General features: G+C 48.5%; 1 protein-coding gene across 1 annotated transcript; it reads right to left on the bottom strand.

The window, feature by feature from the left end:
- Nucleotides 1–343: 343 nt before the first annotated feature.
- Nucleotides 344–1061, bottom strand: LOC144100179 (zinc finger HIT domain-containing protein 3). The gene has a single exon (XM_077633201.1). The coding sequence runs from the start codon at nucleotides 983–985 to the stop codon at nucleotides 584–586; it is 402 nt and encodes a 133-aa protein (XP_077489327.1). The 5' UTR covers nucleotides 986–1061; the 3' UTR covers nucleotides 344–583.
- Between the last annotated feature and the right edge of the window lie 15604 nt (nucleotides 1062–16665).

Here is a 16665-nt window from a genome sequence, read left to right as displayed (position 1 = left end):
AGCAACTGGCAATGGCTGCGTCGATTCCACTAAGGCCACCAATAAATAGCTCAGACTTAGTACGGTGGGTAAAAGCAATTTCAAAGAGCGCCCAGTGGCAGCAGCATCAGAAATGCGATTGTTGATCAATGCTGACACCACTGTTGTTGTTAGCCTATCAAAAGATGGCACATACCCACACTAGGGGATCGGCCGAGGGCACATACCCACACTAGGGGATCGGCCGAGAATCGGGTGACTATTCACCTGTATTCAGGTAATTAAAATGAAAAGCACGCGGGAAAGCAACACCGGAGGATTCTTCCTCATGAACAGAAACGGGATGAAAGTTTTGACTTCGAAATTAGTATTTATAACAATAATAATAATAATACAGAGGAACTGCAATCAAGAGACACGGCACTGCGTTTTGATTTACATCACGTGCATTTTGCCTCGCGCAAATCGGTACGCTAAATGAGCTGATGTTCTACCACCACAGCGCCGATGTGTTGCGCACAGCACAATCCTCCCAACGCACATCACAGACAGTGTCCGCACACGGGTATATAAACCCGCCTTCGGCAACTTTTCCCTCTCTGTCTCATGAACTGTTTTCACCACCGACAGCCTCTAGGCAGGCGTCCGCAAACTCCACGAAGATGGGCTCCCGCATCAGCGTGCCCAGCATGCGCTCGGGGTCCTTGCTTCCGTCCAGTTCACGCAGCAGAGCGCGCAGGTGCCCGTTGCGCAGTGCTTCCAGCACGGCCTCCGACTCGCGTAGCCGGCACAGCTTCTCTGGCGGAACCGTGTCTGGTGTCGGGTACCGGTAGCCGGGCTCCACACTCGTCTCTGGTGCCGGCGCGGGCGGCTCGACGCAGCGGCCTTCCTCCTGCTTGTGGTCCCGGTAACATCCGCACGAGCAGTAGCGCGTCCGGCAGCGTGGACACCGGTAGCGCGCCTCGCCCCGACCGCAGACTCCGCACAACTGGTCAGCAGCCACCATGGTCGAGAGTCGCAGGGCAAGAAGCTGCGAGATAAAGTTGCGTTATGTTGGAAGAGCACTGGTAGCGAGCTCCCTGCCGAAGTATAGTGAACTAGAATACTTTCTAGTGGCGCGACCGGTGGCTGCTGGGGCCAGCTCGGCTGAAGCGAGTTGACACTGACGGCCGCCAGGGGCGCTGCTGCGCCTTTTCCTAGCCTCCGGCGCGCGCGTTGGCAGCACATGGCAATGCGGTGTGTGATTTAGCTCGCTTCGCGCGCGCGCTGTCACGCAGTAAATTTTACTTTAGCGTTCGTATCTTGCTGTTAAGTAGGGATAGCAGTGAGCAGGAACTATGTAGCATCAGTGTCAGGGAATTTAACGAAGTTATGGCGAAAATAAGAACTGATTCCCACTGTTTTGCGCCAGGCTGCCGCACCGGCTACCCGGGCGCGCCTAAAGCATCGTTGTTTGCCGCACCAAGAGACTACGAGTTGCGAGGGAAGTGGGAGCGGAACATGCGAAGGGACGACAAGAGCCTCACGGAACTATCAGCAGTGTGTGAGCACCATTTTGAAGCCCACCTCATATTGCGCGGCTACGTTCACGTAATCGACGGCGTTGAAGTGCGTATACCCAGAGGCAAGCCGTCGTTAGCTCCCGGTGCCATTCCGACGCTGCTGCCTAGGTGTCCAGCCTACCTCTCTGTTAAAACCCCTAAACAGAGGACTGAAAGGAAAAGATCTGCTTTACCCTTCAAGCAAGTTGTTTAAATTTGTGGCTGACCTCGAAGAGTCATTCACAACCTTTAGCCTTTCAGAGCTGCACTCTGAAAGTGTGCTTGATGTTTTGGACCTTGCTAAGCAAAAGCAGCAAACTGAGCTTGGATGCCCTGAGCACGCTCATACCATAGCTTCAGAAATAACTGCATTTTACCTAACTACTCGTCTGCATTTTTTCACGAAGAGCATTAATCGAGCCAGCGACAGCAAGCGGCAGGCGTCAAAGCACCTTAAATTGAGTAGGTGCTGAACAAGGCAATGGCAGGGAAGTTGTGGATTTTTGCAAACAAGATTTTTTTCTGATCATTTCTGCACTGAAGTCAGTTGTAAATAAAAGCTTCATATGGTGTTCATGTGTACATAGCTGTGACATCAATTTTATAATTATTACTACATCAAAAACAACACCAAAACTCACATCATAGCGGTAAATCGATCATATTTACAAGACCGTTGACTTCTCTGAGCCATATATGAGCTCAAAATGCCGCATAAAATTTAGCTTAAGCGGTTTACTTCTGAAAGTGTGAGGACAATAAATGGCTGTGAGTACACACACTAAATGGCATTGCTTTCGGGTCTTGATCTTCAAACCACAGCAAGGGTCGCGCAAATAATTTGCTCTGTATGTCATGCTGACCGCTTGTCATTCTGCGATGGTGTTTTGCGCCAAAAAATCACTCTGCAAGTCGGAGTTTAGCAGACGACGCGACAGTAGGAATGTTGTATCCTTGCTTAGGTACGTGGTTTTCGGACGCGTTTCAATAATTAACAAGCCTAGTCACTGTAACTGACAGGCGGAGAACAGCAGGAAGTAATAAATGAGCGATTCTTATTAGTAAATGAGATGAAAAACTCAAGATGACAGACGACCTTTTCAAAACTACGCGAATTCCTGTGCCTATGAAAAGTTGCGGTGGCGCCATCTCATGGCGTCTGTTAGAAAACGGCTCGCCTGCGCCTCGCCGCTCGCGCCACTAGAGAGTATTCTAGTACACTATAGCCGAAGCTAGGGTTACCGAAGCTACAAACGAAGCGCGGTTTCCGTGTGTGGCTTGGCTAGTGTTGGGCCTAAAATGTGTATTGTACCTCGAAATTGGTAGTTGCGCTAGTTGCGCTCTAGTATAGACCTCCTGCATGTTTGTAAACAAACGAGGTGGCGCTGCAGTCGCTAGCGAGCTCGTGGTAGGCAAAAGGTCGGGGAGTGGCGTCGCGGATAGGTGTTGTGCGCGGGTTTTCAAGGCTTGTAGGCGCGTTTCCAGTTTCTGCGAATCATAGCAATGGTCGATGCTTCCAACTTAGTAATTTGTCGAAGTACACGAGCTCGCGTTGTCCACGTGCGGCCTATAAAGAGAAATAGTTTGACACTGTGTATTGTATATATGGTTAGTAGTAAACATGTAGAAAGCGTTCCTGCCGTTTATTTATGCGCTAGGCATTGAATAAAACAAGTTTTGACACTCTGCACTAGCCGGAATGATTTTACTTCGGGACAGTAGTGAGGGGAAGTGCTGGCGTTGTTTCGTCGGAGCAGACATGCGCTCATCGTCTGCTGACATACGTACGTGTCGCGCTGCGCGAAAAGTGGGGACAGCGTCGTGTCCCCGATCTCCTGTCTCGCTTAGCGCTGTTTTTAGCCGCATGACCACGCACCAGCCAGGCCGACTTGTCCTCTTGTTAAGCTGGTCGATTTGATGAAAATTTTTGATTTCTAGAATTATTTTCTTTCCTAGCCCTGAAGTCTAGTTTCGTGACGAAAAATTATAGCAAAATATTGAGTACAAATTTATAAATTACGCTTTTTAGAAGTGTGGTCGTCAGAAATTGTGAGATAATTTCTTTGATTTCAGTGCCGCATTTCTTTGACCAAAGCGAAAGCGAAGATGCCATAAACGAGGGAATAAACTTTAAGGTTCGTTTTCTGACCTCTCACATTTTCTGCGACTGGATCACTCACCTTCGTAATTCGCATGAAAATCAAATGATTCCATTTGTCGCAAACTATTCCTGAGACGTTGAGGAGCATAATAAATCTCTCGATTTTTTTCCCTACACATGCAGTATTGTGTTAGTTATTTTTTGTAAGAAACGTTTTCATGTAACTATGCATGCATAAGTACTGATCATATAGAAAAAGAACTAATCGCGTCATCATACAGAACAGGGCTTCATGCACATGCTGGCATAAAAAAAACTGCGCACTATCTACTCAATTATTTGAGACCTAGCTTGGGGGGACTTGACGACGGTGTTAATTATAATTACCCAGAACTGCACCAGGTATAGCTATATATAAAAGGAATGACTGAAACTAGCGTAGGAATTTCATATTTGCACCAAGTTTAGTTACATATCGCATGCACGAATAACGAAAACACTTCATGCCGCGTCCCCTCTCAATCTCGCCACGTGTCTGTTAGTAGCACGCCTGCGGCTGCTTCTTTCCAAACAAGCTTCGCGATCATGTATTACCTCATGAAACATGACACATGCATGATGCAATGAAAAAGCATATGGCGTTTAGCACACTTAAGGTACGCTATTCTAAGCACACCAACGCGACCGCGCAAGATTGACACAACTTACCAGACTTCTTTCTACTCGAATGAAATAATTACGTCGTCATATCAAGAAACAGTTTCAAGTAAATATTAAATGTCACAAAACGCGCCATTTAAACATGGTGTGCTATTAACAAAAAAACGCATTCCTTGGGGGCGAGTGAACCAGTCGGCGCCCCGTGCACTCCGGCTCAAGGTGATAAGTACGTGTGCAGCTACATGTCTTTTTTTTCCTTGAGCAATTATCAGCCTACTATCCTGAAGTTCAGGTGAATGAACGCAGTAACTTGCATGCTATTAAGTGCATTGAGTGGCAGTGTCCATCGACTCCCAGACTTCGCGCTTTACTACCGTGGCCCAATGCCTGTTAGCCAGTTTCCGAATGCGGCATTTATGCGCGAGAAACCTATCGAGGCTAATTTAATATTTTTATGCTACTACGCGGATCCAGCAGTGACGCAGCTGGTCAATATATGCTGCTTCTGCAGTGCACAGGCTTGAAGCAGCCGCCGGTAACTGCGGCAGCTGCGGTAGGCACGGGCAAGCGGAACCTGTTTTGCCTACCATGCGAAAGTCGCTGCTAACATCAGCGCCACCGCATCTTCGTGACGTCGCGGGGTGAAGGAGGTCCATACACATGTTCGTGCGCTCGGCTACCCGGTTTCGAACCCGACCGCGGCGGCAGCGTTTCGATGGAGGCGAAATGCAAAGGCGCCCGTGTGCTGTGGGATGTCAGTGCAGTGAAGATCCCCAGGTGGTCGAAATTATTCTTGAGCCCTCCACTACGGCACCTATTCCTTTTTTATTTCCACATTCCCTCCTTTTTCCCTTCCCATACGGCGCGGTTCAGGTGTCCGCCGATATGTGACAGATACTGCGCCATTTCCTTTCCCCCAAAACCAAACCAATACATTTAGCGTAAGTGAAAGTGCGCTGTTAGGCTGTATTAGAAAATTTCACAGCATTTCGATGACGTTTGTCCGGGAAGAGCCGTATTTTTTTTTAGCTGAATCCGCATTTTATGTCTAACAACAGTCAAGTTAAGAAAATTTGTTTTCCCGGCATTCCCGCGTTTTTTTTATAACGATCATCAAGTTTCGTTGTAGCAGCGATTTCCCCTACACTGTAGTAGCTGGATGCCGCACTCACGCTTTCCGAAGTGGGCTCTTTCTTTCTTCTTTTACCCCTTTAACCCTTCCCTTATGGCGCGGTTCGGGTGTCCACCGAGATACGTGAGACAGCTATTACGTCATTTCCTTTCCTCAAAACCAATTTTTAGTGAAACCCTCGAAAGTTGGACGGCATGTCCCGAAAGTCCGGTGCACGCTGAAAGAAGAGTTGTGATCCGACGGCGGCGCGAGGCGCGACCGGTTAGTGTGACTTACGCACGTCGCGCCCGCAAGGGGCAGCACCAGTACTTAAGGCCTTTTTTTAGCTCGTTTTGCTTGCGCTTCTGTGGGCGCCCCTGACATGGGTGCTTGATTTTGATGCATATATGACGTTCGCTTGCTTGAAACGACTCACGAGAAATGTGTAACATGCATTCAGAGGAGTGCGAGAGCTCCACATAACAGCCTATACAGATGACACGTGCTCCAGCTGTCACGTGTTTCGTGTTACGTAACAAACTGAAAGGCGTATTAATCGATTTCTGAATTGTATACGTAATGAAATAACCAGAGTAAAATTTGTAGTTGCTATTAAATTTATCTAGAGAAAAGTAATGCCAAACATTATAAGTAGGTCATTTAACTGCTCTTAAGCCCGCCAGTAAGAAATGGCTGGTGGATCGGGTTTTATGTGAAGTGCAAGCCCGTGGACTCCTGGACCAGTAGGGGACCACCCTGGAAGATTTTTTTTTCGTCTAATAAAATTTGTTTCCATCCATCCATCAAAGCGGTGGGCCTTGTGCAGCCCAGGTTTCTCTTCCGGAGGGACCAATTATTAATTTAACTGCCACGTCGGGCAGTTTGCTCACTATCCGGTGGGCAGGCTGTGATGACGCCGCAAGATCACGTGACCTAGGTGGCCCATCTGCCTCCTAGGCTGCTCCTCTGGGCACCATCTGCCAGAGCCATGCCCGCGATGCTTCGCGCCTAATGGCGACAATAATAATTGGTGTTGGGGAGGAAAGGAAATGGCGCAGTATCTGTCTCATATATCTTTGGACACCTGAACCGCGCCGTAAGGGAAGGGACAAGGGAGGGAGTGAAAGAAGAAAGGAAGAAAGAGGTGCCGTAGTGGAGGGCTCCGGAATAATTTCGACCACCTGGGGATCTTTAACGTGCACTGACATCGCACAGCACACGGGCGCCTTAGCGTTTTTCCTCCATAAAAACGCAGCCGCCGCGGTCGGGTTCGAACCCGGGAACTCCGGATCAGTAGTCGAGCGCCCTAACCACTGAGCCACCGCGGCGGGGAATGGCGACAACGCCGACACCGGGTTTTCTAGTGAGCGGGGCCTTTAATGCTATCGCGTCAAAATAACATTTGCCACGGTGATTTTGTGTATATTCAGAGGACCTTTAAAGAGACACCGGAGACAAATTGAAACTGGCCTGTAGCAATAGATTAGCGCGTTCTAACTAAGAAAAGACGACTTGAACTAATATGGAGGTTTTTAGAGCGTTGAAGAGGTAAAAAAGAAGTACAGAAGTATACTCCAACCACAGGTCGTTTTCATGATGTGCAGTGCCTTCAAGAAAGATATTTTTCCTCGCGGATTCATGAGGATAGGCTCCACCACTATACACTTCCAGACGGTAATCACGAAGTCCCCTGCGGGATATTTTGAAATTTGAATCAATTGTTTGAAATTTGAATCGAATTTCACCCGCAGCGGTGGCTCAGTGGATAGGGCGCTCGACTACTGATCCGGAGTTCTCGGGTTCGAACCCGACCGCGGCGGCTGCGTTTTTATGGAGAAAAAACGCTAAGGCGTCCGTGTGCTGTGCGATGTCAGTGCACGTTAAAGATCCCCAGGTGGTTGAAATTATTCCGGAGCCCTCCACTACGGCACCTCCTTCTTCCCTCTTTCACTCCCTCCCTTATCCCCTTCCCTTACGGCGCGGTTCAGGTGTCCAACGATATATGAGACAGATACTGCGCCATTTCCTTTCCCCAAAAAACCAATTATTATTATTAATGGTAAAAAAAGTCAACAATATTTTGAAGTCGGTTTTAAATCAATGCTCGTATTCAACTTCATTTCAGCCATTTTTATTGTTCAATACCTTTTTATATCGATATTTAATAGATGCGTCCTATGCTTCCGCTATAAACATCGACATCAGCCAGTGATCTACACTAGGGGGCCGCCTAGTGAGGCCCGCTAGGTGTAGTGAGGCTTCCTATGGCCCCTAGATGTCTTCTGGTGTCGCGATTGGCAGGGTGGTGTGAGCCTCGTCACATCGTCTCATCACCTTCGGGCAGCACGAAGTCCATTCGGAGTTGTCTCAGTCGTTGCTTCTCTTTTGGCGAGACGCGTAGACTGGATGATCGGGTGGCAGTGGTAGAGGGCGCTCCCTTCGGCGGCGGGACCACGACCAGCACCATCGGATCTTGATCTTGAAAGGCAGTTGCCGCGATCTCCACGGCCATGCTTTTGAAGTTGTTGCGGCGTTTCTCGGATAGATATCGAGGGGTGTAGCCATCGCCGCTACCAAACATATGAGATGACCTCAGTCGTCTTTTCCAGAAGACATAGCGTCTTTTCCAGCAGCGCCGCCACGTGCGTGAACAATGGACGATATTTTTCTATCGAGAAAACTAATCCACCCGCCGCGGTGGCTCAGTGGTTAGGGCGCTCGACTACTGATCCGGAGTTCCCGGGTTCGAACCCGACCGCGGCGGCTGCGTTTTATGGAGGAAAAACGCTAAGGCGCCCGTGTGCTGTGCCATGTCAGTGCACGTTAAATATCCCCAGGTGGTCGAAATTATTCCGGAGCCCTCCACTACGGCACCTCTTTCTTCTTTCACTCCATCCTTCATCCGTTCCCTTACGGCGCGGTTCAGGTGTCCAACGATATATGAGACAGATACTGCGCCATTTCCTTTACCCAAAAACCAATTATTATTATTAGAAAACTAATCCGGGTGTCCACCGAGATGTGAGAGACAGTTACTGCGTCACTTCCTTTCCTCAGGAACCAATTTTAATTTTCAACTAATTTTCTTCATGTTTGACATCATCTGAAGGCAGGTAATCTAGTGTCGTTTCTTGAATAATAATAATACAATATGAAATAATAAATTGGTTTTGAGGAAAGGAAATGGCGCAGGAACTGTCTCAACTATCTCGGAGGACACCTGTACAGCGCCGTAAGGGAAGGGAGAAAGGAAGAAGGAGGTGCCGTAGTGGTGTGCTCCGCAATAATTTCGACCACCTGGGGTTCCTTGACGTGCACTGACATCGCGCAGCACATGGGCGCCTTTTGCGTTTCGTTCCCATCAGAACGCTGCCGCCCAGTCCGGTTGGAACCCGGCTACTCTGGCTTAGTAGCCGGGCGCTCTAACCACTGAGCGGCGGGTCGAAGAATACCTCCCTCTGGAATGATTGAGCGTGTCCTTTAAAACGGTAGACATGCGAATAAATTTTAAAAACGTTCTTTGTTTTGTAACTGAAAAAAATATTTAATGTCAGTAAACTAAAATATCGTATCCTATAGCTGAGTCACTTCATAAGGCAATTCATCAGGGAATCGTAGACCGTTAAGGTATTATTCAATACCTTTAATCCCCAACTCTTCCCAATGCAGATTTAATAATTAATAATAATTGGTTTTTTGGGGAAAGGAAATGGCGCAGTATCTGTTTCATATATCGTTGGACACCTGAACCGCGCCGTAAGGGATAAGGAAGGGAGTGAAAGAAGAAAAGAAGGAGGTGCCGTAGTGGAGGGCTTCGGAATAATTTCGACGACCTGGGGATCTTTAACGTGCACTGACATCGCACAGCACACGGGCGCCTTAGCGTTTTTTCTCCATAAAAACGCAGCCGCCGCGGTCGGGTTCGAGCCCGGGAACTCCAGATCAGTAGTCGAGTGCCCTAACCACTGAGCCACCGCGGCGGGGCAAACCAATGCAGATTTCTGAATACGTCTTGTAAACACTTGATGCACAACAAAACTAATAACGATCTGTAACGCTTTGGATGAGGCGGTTTCCTCCTTTGAAAATACTTGAAGCTGACCGCGGGTGGAGTGTGCTGTTGAGGCAGTGTTAGCTCTTTAAGCATATCGGCCGCCGCGGTGGCTGAGTGGTTATGGCTCACGAGTGCTGGCCCGAAAGATGCTGGTTCGATCCCAGCCGCGGCGGTCGAATTTCGATGGAGGTGAACTTCTAGAGGCCCGTGTACTGTGCGATGTCAGTGCAGGTTAAAGAACCCCAGGTGGTCGAAATTATTCCGGAGCCCTCCACTACGGCACCTCCTTCTTCCTTTCTTCTTTCACTCCCTCCTTTATCCCTTCCCTTACGGCGCGGTTCAGGTGTCCGCCGATATATGAGACAGATACTGCGCCATTTCCTTTCCCCAAAAACCAATTATTATTATTATTTCTTACACTCCCAGTATCGCTTCCTCCAGACACTCGAGTTCAATGAATTCAATTTCGAGGGACTGCATTCCAAGACACTCGAGTTCATTGAATTCAATTTCGATGGACTGCATTCCAAGATACTCGATTCGCGGAGACATCGTTTCTGGCGGCTGCATTTCTAGGGCCGAATCTTCTACGCGCTCCATGTATCCGGACTTCGTTCCGGAGGCCTCCACTTTTTCAGAGTCGCACTCAGGGGCGGCGACCTTCAGATGCACGATGGTAGGGGCTTGACGAGTCGCCGTCCTGGCTGCCATTCCAATCCACCTTTTCGTGACAAAGTGGCGCCTTTTGTGGTTGGAGCACTTGAGAACCTTTTTGCACCTCGGGCAAGTGTAGGGCTTCTCTCCCGTGTGCACCCGCATGTGCCTGCAGAATGGGATGGGGGAGGACGGATATAGCCTGTCAGCCGCGCCAAACAAACAAACAAACAAACAAACAAACAAACAACGAAAATTCATTCCTGCGCCACGTAGGGATCGAAACAGTTGCGACACGGCTGTCTATTTTGCCCATTAACTGAGTTACGTCACGGGGTCACTCTGGAGTCCAACGCGCAGCTTCAGCAGGGCAGGTCGAATCAGGAGGAGATAAGCAGATCAGACACACTTCGCAGCCTTTGTCCGTGCTGCGCGGACGTCAAAATGGCCCCCACTGCGACTTGAGCGCTTACCCCTATCGGTTTTGCTTAAATATGTTATTTCCCTCTCATGGTCATGAGAGGGAAATAACTCGAAGGATAAGAATGGGGTGGAGCACCTATGGCAAGTTCTCTCGGGTTACGAATGGCAGTTTACCAATATTCCTCAAGAGGAAAGTATGCAGCAGCTGTACCTTACTGGTACTCACCTACGGGGCAGAAACGTGGAGGCTAACAGGCTAACGAAAAGGGTTCAATTCAAATTAAGGACAACGCAGCGAGTTACGGAAAGAAAATTGATAGGTGTCACGTTAACAGACCAGAATCGGGCAGAGTGGGTGAGGGAAGAAACGCGGGTTAATGACATCCTAGTCGAATCAAGAGGATCAGCTGTCACTACCTGCCCTAAGTAGACGTATTCATTTACCACTTCCAACACCTCGCTGCCAATTGCCCAAGATCACGCATCATGACCTAACCAATCATTTTAAGCTAGAGAGAATAACTTTCCCGCTCCGCACAATAACCTGACTAAAGAATAAGAGGTTACGTGGCGTCGTCTACAGACGAGATGGATACGCACCCCATAACTCCTCGCGCACATTTATCCTAATCAATACAACACGAACTGTAAACAATGCGGCCAACGAGCCAACTGTGATCATAACCTATAGGGTTGCAAAATAGAGCCACCTCCGGGTGACCCAGATACCGATCCTTCTCTCGTGCGGTGGGAGGCCGTGCTGGCTAGCTCTGACCCCAGAACGCAAGTTCTGGCGGTGTAGTGGGCTGACAAAGTCCTCGACTGCTATGTACTCTCGACCACATAACGCGACCTCTTAGCATTAAGCTATTTACGACGAATAAAATGTTTTACAATAAATAAATAAAAGATTTTTAGAAGTCAATTTTAAGTGACTTCATTTAAAGCCATTTTTATTGTTCAATACCTTTTTAAATCGATATTTGATAGATGCGTCCTTTGCTTCCGCTATCAGCGTCAGCATAAGCCAGCGATCTACACTAGGGCGCCACCTGGTGAGCCGCCGCGGTGGTTCAGTAGCTATGGTGCTCGGCTGCTGATCTGAAAGTCGCAGGTACGATCCCAGCCACGATGGTCGCATTTCGACGAAGGCGAGATGGTTGGCGCCCGTATACTGTGATATCATTGAACATTAAACCCCACGTGACCGAAATTTTCCGGAGCCCTCCACTACAGCATCCCCCGTAGCGTGAGTCGCGTTGGGACGATAAACCCAATGAACCTATAAACCACCTAGTGGAAATTAGTGACGCAATCAGAAAGAGCCATATGAAATCAATTTTTCGAAGAACAAACATTGAACGCACATGTTTCAAACGTCTCTGTAAAACACCTGAATACTGCGAACTGTTTTAGCTGGGTTTTATAGGCATGCAATTTATGGTTTGAAGAATTCAGCACAGCCTATGCATCACTGAAACACGAGGAGGAGCGTTCGCTCGGGCGACGGCACTGTTAACTTGCTGTCTCCTCGTATGATAGACTACCACCGACTTAGTCGCAGGAAATACGCAGCCCCACACAAAGACCTCACTCGTCAGGAAGCCACCATACGGCGAAACATGCAAGCCCGCACACTGCCAAAATTAGCTCAACACGATGAGATTTGGCCAGCGCAATACCCTACCAAGGCATGCCCGGCCTGCGGAGAGATTTCCGACATCCTCCACATGGTTTGGAACTGCCCCGAAGAACGTAAGAGGCACAATTCACAGGAACTCAGCCATGAGCAGTGGGAGGCGAAGCTGGCTCACACAGAGCCCCCCCCCCCCCCCCCCCCCCCCTTCTGCGCCAGCTGATCGGTCAGGCCTGGAGGGCCGTATTCGCAACTGACGCAGGCCTGCAAAGCCGAGCGTCGGCTGTACCCCCCACCCCATCCCTCCCTCGACAGTTATCACCAGACACTTTGTAGGCGGCTCCAAACACGCACCGTACCCTCCCCTTATATACGCTCGCGCTATCACCGAGGTCCACACAAGCCCCTCCTGTACCGTCTGCCACCACCCCAAAGCCACTCTGGATCATATGCTTTTCCTCTGCCCGGCGGATCCTCCCCCGCGGGGCCTGGAGCACCTTACCACTTGGGAGGCTTGGGAGACCCTACTGCGCTCCGAGGGCCCGGCCAGGCAAGCCATCGCCACAGGCCGGGCTGCCAGCGTCATGAGCCTCCGGGACATGAAAGTTTGAGTGCAGTGGGGCCGTGCGCGTCCTAAGCTCCCCTGTGTCTAATAAAGTTTCCACCACCACCACCAATGGTTTCCTAGACCTGGGAGAACCACCCCCGTAATTACTTTATATTAATAAAGTTTATTATATCTCTGTGCTCGTATTCATCCCGCTTGTGTTCAGTATGCACATAACCCCACAGCAGCAGCAGCATGGTCCCCCTTCTACCATCAAAGAGATTGGACGAAAACGTCGAAGTCGCACGAGCCGCATGCGACACGAACAAACGGCTGCGCTGCTCTCGTGCAGAAAATAGTAAACCTTGCCACCTCAATAGCTCCCAAGTGCCCCTTGTCAGCATTGAAACCGAGATCAAGCGCTTTTTTCTTACCTCGCTAGCCGCGACGAATTGCAGAACAGCCGATAGCACTTCTGGCGTTCTCTACAGTCCACAGTCTTCGTCTGACACTGCGACCACACTAGGACTACGCAAAAAACGCGAAAAGTCAGTCAGATACCTCTCCTTTTCCCGGTTGATGAAATAGCTTTTCTGTTGCGCGTATTTTTTTTTTTCAGGACAGTAGAGACTTTTCTTATCATGTGATTTCGGTTTCGTTTTGAACAGCAGGACGTTCGCTACACGCAGAAGACGAGTAGAAGCACGATAAGGTGGCTAGAGTGAGCAAGTGTGAAAGCCGGCCGAGGAAGCATGGCCCCGCAGTGCGTCGATGCCGTATGGCGGCGCTGACGGCAAAGGCGCGGTAAGGCGTGCAGCCGAAATGAGCTCTGCGCGTACTCTAAACTTTTACCACTGAGGCGAAAATGAACGTTTCGCTTACAGCGTGTTTTCTGCTAGTGTCAAAGAATGAACCTTTACCGTAAAATAATGTTTCGTCAACTCGCATCATTATTCCCGTGAAATATGCAGCTTCATAAGCCTAGACTGCATTGCGCAGCTGGACAGAAGCGCGTTTTGTGCATGGGCATTTCGAGACATTGCCCAGGATGTGAGTGACACCGTAGTGGAAGGTTTCGGAATGATTTCAACCACCTGGGTTTCTTTAACGTGCACTGACTCTGTGCGTTGCGCCGCCATCGAAACGCGGCCACTACGGCGAGAATAGCACGTTGTAATGCGTGCCGTAGGACCTAGCAACTTGCAGTCGCATTGGCTGAAGGCGCCCCAACGCACAAACCAGTTTTTGTCGCCGCTTGCGAACCTGTAGCATGTATGCCATCTTGACGCTCATGTAAGCAATCTCCGACGATTCTAGACAGTGAAGCAACACATCTGGCCATGAAATCGTTTATTTACAACTGAAGGCCCCGTTTCAACAAGCAGCAAACCAGAATTGGCTCCCTTCTGGGACGAGAAGACCCCAGCTCAAAACCAGAAGGCTTCCTTCCGGGACCAGTAGATCCAAGCAAAACATCATTATGTGCCCTACAGGGACCATTTCAACCAGCAGTAATGCCATTCTAGCCACCCTAACCACGGTGTAAGAATAGAAAGGTGTCTCAACGAGCGCTCGACAGGTGGCGCAGAACCCCTCGCAGTTCCTTGCTCTCGGCCAGATGGCGCCACACGACTGCGGCCCCTTTTGAAGTTAGAAACAGCGAAGTAAATGGGGCAGGAATAGACGTTAGCAAGGAAATGTTAAAATATTGTGGAAATATATACATTGAGAGGCAATGAGAACAACTAGTTTAAATACAAAGCTTAGCCAAAATGAGTAAGTAACCAGAAAATAAGACGCATATTTTCCGATAATCCACAGTGTTTACCAGTCGTTCTCGTGGCCTTCGGGTTATTTATCGTGTGCGGAACATTGGGAATTCCAGCCATTTGCTTGCCACCAGTGCGATAAAAAGTGGATGCCTGTATTGATCGGTCATCTGTAATTAATCAACCCGCCAAACAGAAAACATTCAGGGGGTTTAGTCCAACACACGGCGTGCAGAATGAGCAGTGGTGCGGACTGCGCTCTGAGCAGATTAACCTGATAGCTGCTATTTTCTGCACTACAGACATTAAATAAATGAAACTTGAAATTCTTGGCATAATGTGAACATATCACACGCACGCCAAAAGAGCTCAGGCGTGACGAATCAGACCGCATATGCTACTAACGTGCATAGTATTTCACTCGTAACCTCATTTGACATTTAGATGACTAGCTTTATTGTCAAAGAAAGTAAGGCAGTCTAAAACCGGTGTCACTCATGAGCGAAAGAGCACATGTACGACCTACACGAAGAAGCACGGAAATTAGACCTTGGTTTTGTCGCTAAAATCACTGCTTTTTTCCACTGCAATCAAGAATATATACTTAGGAAAGCTTTGACAGTTTCCTCAGCGTTTGCGTCCTGTTCCCATTTATTTTTTCACTGCTTTGCAGTACTGACGCATCCTCATTGACGCATAGTAGTGTAAAAGCTGAGCCATATAATTGTCTCCTTGTGGTCAGGGAACTTAAGGGAAGGAAAAACTGTAGCTTTCGTCAGCGTCGAAGAGGACATTAAACGGTGTCTTACCGAAGTTGCCGTAATTTATAGCGTGCCCAAAACTAGCATTCAGCACTTTGGACGGTCGAGATGTTTGTGAAGGTCGTGTTTGAAGGGGAGAAATTGACACCGCATGCAAAGGTAGAACTCGGGAGGCACCGTGTCCTCCCAAATGTGCCTGCAACCTTTGCAATGCCGCAAATGTCTGAGGCTTGGGCGTCAACGCTGTGTGCAGAATCAGCATACGCTGCTGCGGAACCAAGCAGCATTCACTTGCTCGCGTTGCGATCAATGGCCGCTTCAGTTGTATGTTGGCTATGGTGTGAAATTTCAATTTCATATAAACCTTAGTGAAACGATTCGTATGAGCCGCTCATATGAAATTATGGCAATGTAGTCCCTAACATATGGAAATATGTATAGGAATTCATGCCTTGTCTGTAGGGAATCTATAAGCTTTCCCCTTAATTTCTATACGATTTCCACACAGTGTACATGACGTCATATGGAGTCCGTAAGATTCCATATATGCTTCCATATGGTCCATACCCACTCCATGTGTTCCATATTCACTGCGTAAAACCCCCATGGAAGCGTATGGAATTATGGAATTCATCATATGAAAACTTTCAGTAAATAATGCACTTCTGCATGGAGACTGACTGATACGGGATTAGCCTACAAGTGGCACTGAATATGTTTTTGAGGCAGCACAGCAGGAAACATTGTGCTGTAAATTTTTCGGGTACAGGCGCATGAATACTTGGTGGTATGTTCCACAGACGCGGACATCAGAAATAGCAATCTTTCGTTTTGCTTGTGCTGTTTGTAAAGCACCTCTTTCACCTTGGCACATCCTATTCAATCCTATGGTTAAAGCAATCATTTCTATATTGCCAATACTGGCTGCGAATAGATACATGTTTGCCGGCAGTCAGTGCTAGGTTGCTGCTAGGTAGAATCATTCCTTGCCCTTTCTAAAGTGCACTTCTGCTGACATGTGTCGCTGGTTAAATAATGTGAAGAAATGTCCTTGCAGCGTCAAACGAAGCGCGAAAAGAATAACTGTAACGCAAATATTTAAAAAATACGAAAAATATTGCCGCTGGAGAGTCATTAGGTGGGATCCATGAACACTTCCCGCGGTGGTCTTGGCGTCATCGAAGTGATAATGAAGTGCGGTGGTATTTGACCTTCATCAATTAAAATATCGCTTTCCCGTTCCCGTTTCAGTTATCGTGTTTGCGTTTTCAGTTGACGCAGACAGTACATTGGTCTCTAAAACGAGTCATCTGCGTTGAACTACTGCGGCCACTGAGCGAATAAGTCCCAGCGAAGTCACCACGCATATCAAAGAAGACCAGATTGTTGCCAATGCCTGCAATCTTCACTTCGTGCATTGGTAGGCTTC

This window comes from Amblyomma americanum, chromosome 8 (genome assembly GCF_052857255.1).
Source record: "Amblyomma americanum isolate KBUSLIRL-KWMA chromosome 8, ASM5285725v1, whole genome shotgun sequence".
Classification (NCBI taxonomy): domain Eukaryota; kingdom Metazoa; phylum Arthropoda; class Arachnida; order Ixodida; family Ixodidae; genus Amblyomma; species Amblyomma americanum.
Note: the sequence above shows the minus strand (reverse complement) of the source record. Positions and strands in the feature narration are given on the sequence as shown.

Bases quoted from the DNA above. Each gene is read 5' to 3' on its own strand.
- LOC144100179 (XM_077633201.1), bottom strand. From the start codon at position 985: ATGGTGGCTGCTGACCAGTTGTGCGGAGTCTGCGGTCGGGGCGAGGCG.